Genomic DNA, 7,213 nt, shown 5'->3' on the forward strand with positions numbered 1-7,213 from the left:
TATCCCAGAGTTGATTATTGAAGATTATGTGAATTTATGTTAAAGATGACAGATGAGAGGGAGGTAAATATTAGGAAGCCAAGGAATGTGTGGTGCACATAGATGTGATGTGACTATCTTCTAGTTGGCATCAAAGGAACAGGAGTGCTCTTACTGTCTAGATTACCAGTTGCTGTTGCAGAAATCCAATTTAAGGAAGACAAGATATCCTTGTGATTAACTTTCTACTGAGCTGCTTTAAGTGAAAACGATCTGCTCAACAGAGGAGAAGAGCGATAGCTTTGGCATGATAGTAAATAGAACAATGCATCAGGGCAGTACATGGTTAGTCAGTGAGCTACACTTCAAGTTTGAATGTATAAGTAGCAGCAATTGACATAAATCACCAGGCAGAGGACTTTATAAAAGGCAGTGGTGCCCATCCTCATTTAGTGGGGATGCATTCCAAAGGAAAATTATTTTATACTTCTTTAGATTATGAAATCTGTGACTTATATCCCCATATTTTAAGAGGCATATTATCTAAGAAGTAACTTAAAGTAATGGTCAGTATTTGAATTCATTTCAGTGAATTTATGAAACCAATAAAGCAGACTAAGTATTTATGATTCTGGTTTTCCAGATTTTTATCATATGCTCAACATTGTGTCTAAAAGAAAAATTTCCTAAATTGTAAGTGCCAATTTTTCAGTTAACTTTAATCTATACTAATAGAAGAGAAACATGCAAATTGGTGTCACTCTGCTACGCCCACCAGCCAATCAGGATGAGTATGCAAATTGACCCAACAAAGATGACTGTTAATTTGCATATGCAGGTGTGGAGCGAAAACTGAAGACGACTGAAGATGACTGAAGACTGAAGAGGTTTGCCTACTCTGTTGCGGTCGGAGCGGAGAAGCCTCCGGACTTGGCTTCTCCGCTGCGGCCGGAGCGAAGGCCTGGGCCCTGGGTGCTGGAGGAAAACCGGTGCCAGCAGCCAGGGGAAGGAAGGCCTATTGCACAAATCTCTTCGTGCAACAGGCCTCTAGTATTGATATAACAAAAATTTGAATTAAAATTTTGGATTGTAGACCCTATCATTGTACCTACAGGATTGTAGTGAGGCTCTGCCATACCTCAAATAGGGCAGATAAAGAAACATTTGATTGATTTGTTTTAAAATACGGTACTATTTTTTATATGCTATTTCAAGTATTTGAAGTTAAATACACATTTTTTTATATACTCCAATATAATAGGATAAATCAGTGGTCTATGAAACACTTTAAAAATCTGAATTCTGTACACAAAATGAAGGGTTATATTATTTTAGGAGTAATCCTATATAATAAAAGCCTAATATGCTAAGTGTCCAGTTGTCTGTTCAGCCAATCAAAGCGTAATATGCTAATGATATGCTAAGGCTGCTCAACTGCTCGCTATGATGTCCACTGACCACCAGGGGGCAGACAGTCTACCGGTTGACCAGTCACTATGATGTGCACTGACCATCAGGGGGCAGACACTTTGACCTATAGGTTAGCTTGCTGCTGGGATCTGGCCGATAGGGACTGAGCGAGACAGGCCAGACATACCCTGGAGCCCCCCTGTGGTCCATCCCCAACAGGCTGGCTTGCCATCCCACGTCCCTCACCAGCTCCGACTGTGCACTGGTGGGGTCCCTCAGCCTGGCCTGCATGCTCTCGCAATCCTGGACCTCTCAGGGGATGTCAGAGCAGATTTTGGTCCTATCCTGCAGGCTAGGCCGAGGGACCCCACTGGTGCACGAATTTGTGCACCTGGCCTCTAGTATCATCATATCATTCATAAGGCCTGGTAGTCATCATGTTATAACTTTTTCTTTTAGCTTCCTAGGCATAATCACATAATTCAGGATTAAAATGTAGCAACCTTTCACTTTCCTTTTTTTAATCCTCACTCGAGGATATGTTTTTTATTGATTTGAGAGAGAGAAACATCAATGTGAGAGAGAAATATCGATTAGCTGCTTCCCATAAGCACCTGACTAGGAATGAAACCTCAATCTAGGTATGTGCCCTGACCAGGATCTGAACCCACAACCCTTTGGTGTACAGGATGACATTCCAACCAACAGAGCCACTTGGCCAGGGTGCAACCACTCACATTCATCACCAATTTCCTGACCAGGTTTTACCCTGGGGGGAAAAAAGTGTATTTATAATACCCAATAAATATTTACTGAGCTCCTATTATTTGTGACTCTTCTAGGTTCAGAAGTGAACAAAACAGACAAAAGCAACCCTTTGGTGTACAGGATGACACTCCAACCAACAGAGCCACTTGGCCAGGGTGCAACCACTCACATTCATCACCAATTTCCTGACCAGGTTTTACCCTGGGGGGAAAAAAGTGTATTTATAATACCCAATAAATATTTACTGAGCTCCTATTATTTGTGACTCTTCTAGGTTCAGAAGTGAACAAAACAGACAAAATTTAAATGCCCTTATGAAATTTAAATTGGTGGGATGAGAAATAGTAAACAAGCTAAGTAAATAAAGATATGGTATGCTGGTTGTTGCTGAGTGTTAGGAGGAAAAATTAAGGAAAAGCAATAGATAGAGTAAAGGAGTAGGGTGCCAAGGGGTGGAAAGACTACCACCTGTCTATTATTCTAATCTTCAAAGTCCCTTAGCTAGGAAATCCTTCCCTACCAATCAAATACCAGTGGTTGGTTAACAATTTGTTTTGATTGTATTTTTCCCTTTCACTTATTCCAGAAAGTGGTCAGGCCCCTAGTATTCCCGTGTCTCCTGGGAGTTTTGTTGTGGGGACCAAAAGCTGAGCTTGTCTGTCTTCTTGACCTGTGTTCCTTGAGGATGGGAAGGGTGGACTGGGAATGAGAGGCCAGCGCCTCTGAGAGGGACAGGCAAGAGCAGCATAGCAGAGAAGAGATTCTGTCAGACTTGGAAGAGGATAAAAGTCTGTCAGTGCCCTGGGTAGTGGCAGGACCTCAGAGAAGGATAGCAGTCTGGTGCACTCAGGGAGATTGAACCCATGCCATTGTGGTTCCCAGCCTCTTTAAAGATGCTTTTGTCCAGGTGTGGCAAAGAAGCTGTTAGACTGCCTGACTTCAAGGGACCTGAACAAAGATGTTATTCATGTAACCACTGTCAGTTGAAAAGTAATGATCTGTCCTCACTCTTCATTCACCACATTTTTTCCCATCAATTTATGTGAACCTGGCGAAAGTAAGGGATGGCTCCAAAATGACTAAGATCAATCATCCTTGTTGGATTAGGGCTTTCTCATTCAACTTAGCAAAAATAAGATACTGTGACATTGCGTACACATTCAAGTTTGTGGAGTAAAATTTATCCTGCTACAATGCAGGGCTATTATATCTTGATTAATTCTCATGTAGAGAAGCAATCTTAAAATACAAAGCAACAGGCCCTGACCAGTGTGGCTCAATTGGATGAGCGTCATCCCCTGCACCAAAAAGTAGGCAATTCGATTTTTGGTCAGGGCACATGCCTGGATTGTGGAGTGTGCAGAATGCAGCCAATTGGTATTTCTCTCTCCCTTCCCTTTCAAATCAATAAAAAACATATTAAAAAGTTATTTAAAAAATAAAAATCAACAGAAGACATGAATTTCTCCAGATTACAGATTTCTCTCCACTGGCTTTACTGGGTGGACAAACACATATGTATTCTTTTCCTTGAACTGGAAACTCCATATTAGTGTATGGTGATAACACAAACCTTATTCAGTAAGTCGAAAGTTACTGAGAAGTGTCATTCAGCTTCTTCCTCAAACCCTAGGAAATGTAAAAGTGATATTAAGGCCTTCTGTCAGCCAATAACACTGGATTGAAACAAGACCAGATAGGACAGTAATTTACAAACTTTTCAATTTTGGACATGGCCAGGAATTTTCTCAGACTAGAGCACTATCTTTCCCTGTCTAACCATTTGTTTAAGTCTCTAACCTCATGCTTACTGTCAAGTATTATTTACTTACATAAATTGACACAAATTTTTAGACTATGTATCTTCCTTCTCTTTCCTTGATGATTGCTTATTATTTCCCTCCACCCCAAATTTAATGAAACTGATTGAGAAAACTCAGGTTGCCACAGTAATATAAAAAGAATGAAGGACTTGATATTCCCTCTTGGGATCATAGGATTTACTGGAATATGAAGGTGCCCAGGCCTTTTATAGTCTCAGCTGAAGTCATTGATCTTAATTCTTGACTTCATAAGTCTTTAGCTCCTTGAAAATCTGCTAGTTACCTTGAAAATGTACTTCTTAAATGTATTTAAAAACTTGTTGCCCTAACTGGTTTGGCTCAGTGGATAGAGCGTCGGCCTGCGGACTGAAGGGTCCCAGGTTCGATTCCGGTCAAGGGCATGTACCTTGGTTGCGGGCACATCCCCAGTAGGGGTTGTGCAGGAGGCAGCTGGTCGATGTTTCTCTCTCATCGATGTTTCTAGCTCTCTATCCCTCTCCCTTCCTCTCTGTAAAAAACCAATAAAAAATATTTTAAAAAAAACAAAAAACAAAAAAACTTGTCTGTGTTTTGTTTTTGGGTGGGAGATAAGATAGAAGTTCTAAATTTATTAGATATGTTCAGGTCTAAGTGAAAGGCATAGATCTTTAAAACTACAGAAGCTGAAGACAGCTTGGCCATTGTTGCCCATTGCTTACAGTATCACTGGAAGACTGAAAGAAACTGGAAATAATAGGTGCCTTCTATCCATTTAGAATGTGCACCTATCACTTCTTCAATTAAAAATCAAACTCGTAGAAACTGCAATCCATAAGTTGAGACTAATTCTGGAATTCTCAATTCTGAATCAACTTTTTGAGTTTAGATGTTTAATTGTTTCACCACTAGGTGGCACATACTAACTGATAAATTCTTCAAGACCGCCAGACAGATTTTCCAAAAAGCTCTTCAGTTACCCAAACTTACCAAAGTTCGCTGTAACTATATATTGCATTGATTTTTCTCAAGAAATTTCTTTACCTTCAGTTGTTTAGTGCTATATCAGATTTTCGGTGATTTTTCTCTATAACTTCTTACTTAGCATTCTTACAGCATTTGAGTTCCAGAAATGTCTCAAGGCAAATACTAGCTAAGATATCCTTAATTTAGTGTAAATTTTTTAATGTTTATTGAATTGTATATCTCTACTTTTCATCTTTTATCATGTGAAATAGCTTAATGAATGAAATTTAAAGATTCTGTGTACAAAGTAGAGTTTTATTTGATTTTTTTGCTTCGCTGCTTTTAGACCAAATAAATCAATGTCCAGGACCACATGCAATTTAAGAACCAATTTCTGCATGCTTTTATAATATGCAGAGAGATTAGGCAAATGGGTACTGTGGAGAATACAAAAATGAAATATTATGTATTGCTTCTGTCTTCAAGGATCTTTCATTTTATGGGAGGAGATAGTCATGAATGCAAATTAACTATAATATGAGTCAGACTGTAGTAAATAATTAAATGAAAATATTAAGTGTAATGAGAACTAGATAGTAAATATTAATTTGGAGACTTCAAGAATAAAGTGGAACTTGAGAAGAACCCAAGTAATTCTTATAGTCATTTTTTACCTAAAGATTCTTCAATTGTTTTTCTTTTCTAAATACATTTTTGACAAAACTAAATAAACATTTAGAGAAAAGTTCTGTATTCAAGTAGAACAACATTTATTGAGTGTTTCCTACTCAAGCAAACTGTCATCTATTATTTCATTTAATACTCATGAGACCTTTGATATATGTACAGCTATCCACATTTAATAGATGAAGAATTTGAGGCACAGAAAGTTTAAGGAACTTGTATGAATATGTCAGCTGTCTTCCATAACACCAAAACTAGATGTGAATTGAATTAATTTTCTTACAGTAGGAAACTTAGCTTTTCAATTTTTGTCACTACAGCATCATTGCTATATTACGTAAGAGGGAATCAACATTATGCTAATAAATGTGTTAACATTGACTACTTTGTTATATTTGTAGCCTTAATTTTTATAACTTTCTAAGTATTATGTGAATCATATTCAAATATCTTTAATTAAGAATATGACCCTTTTGGCTATCAACATGCAAAATTTCTTCAACTCTGCTATATTCTAAAATAATACAATAATAATCAGATATCAAAATCTAAATAATATATTGTACAATGCTTAAATTAGATTTGGTTCCACTTCAACAGCTAAATCAAGTGGATATGCAAACACAATTATATATTTATAATGAATCTTATTTTTTTATGTTTCCTTAGCCAGGAAAATGTGAAAGTAAAAGTAAAAGGAAGAAGTGGTATATAAGTGCGCTACAAGAAGCATACCATCTTTATGGATATTCTCCTGAGCAAAGACTGGAAATGTGCTGCCTATCAAAACAGGGTATATGATTTTTTTATTTTTTGCCACCCCAAATAAAGATTTATTCAGATGCATGCTTTCCAAAATGTGTATGCTCAAGTAAAAATCTTTTTCTTTATATCTTTGTCCACTGAAAAATTACTTTTGTGTAGATTAATAGTATATATTTTACTCTCTGAAACTATTTTCAATGACTATACATACACTCTATTTACTAGTAAATATAGGAGTTTTAAATGGCGTGTCTGGTCATCTTTGCTCTTAGATTATCTACATAGGTCCTCTTGTATATTTCAAACCATATATTTCAAAATTGGAAACTATGTCTTTAAAATACATTTCTGGGGTGAAACTTTCATTGGATGTGTTGTATTATTTCAGAACAAAGTATTTTTAAATAAATTCAAGACAGAGATAAAAGGTAATCCTCAATTTTCTTTTTAATTAGGTGAAAAAATAATATTTCAGGTCATTTTCAAAGAAACTTATTTGAATTACAAATATTTATATATAGCTTTTTAAATGGATTCAACATAAGGATTATAGTAGATATAATATTTTTAAACTCTAAAAAGTATGATTATCACATAAAATGTTGATTTTCAATAATCTTAAGTGTTTTGAAATGTTTCTACTTAGTAATCATAATAATTTTCTGTCTTATGAAGGCCCCTTTTCACTTTATCACAGTAATTTTTTTCTCCTTTGGAAAAGTTTAATATATACATTTTGAAATTTGTGAAAACATTTTATTTGAGAAAATGTTTAAATATTAATCCATCCCCCTAACTTTAGATTTTTTTTTCTAACTTTAGATTTTAAAGCAAATATGTAG

General features: G+C 36.3%; 1 protein-coding gene across 1 annotated transcript in view; it reads left to right on the plus strand.

Moving 5' to 3' along the window:
• The window catches only part of ZCWPW2 (zinc finger, CW type with PWWP domain 2), a 68,285-nt gene that overhangs the window by 23,257 nt on the left and 37,815 nt on the right, over positions 1-7,213 (plus strand). The window contains exon 5 of the mRNA XM_014549229.1: positions 6,276-6,399. Coding sequence (XP_014404715.1) covers positions 6,276-6,399 — 124 coding nt within the window. The remainder of the gene's footprint in view (positions 1-6,275; positions 6,400-7,213) is intronic.

Source organism: Myotis brandtii, unplaced genomic scaffold (assembly GCF_000412655.1).
Source record: "Myotis brandtii unplaced genomic scaffold, ASM41265v1 scaffold54, whole genome shotgun sequence".
NCBI classification, from domain to species: Eukaryota; Metazoa; Chordata; class Mammalia; order Chiroptera; family Vespertilionidae; genus Myotis; species Myotis brandtii.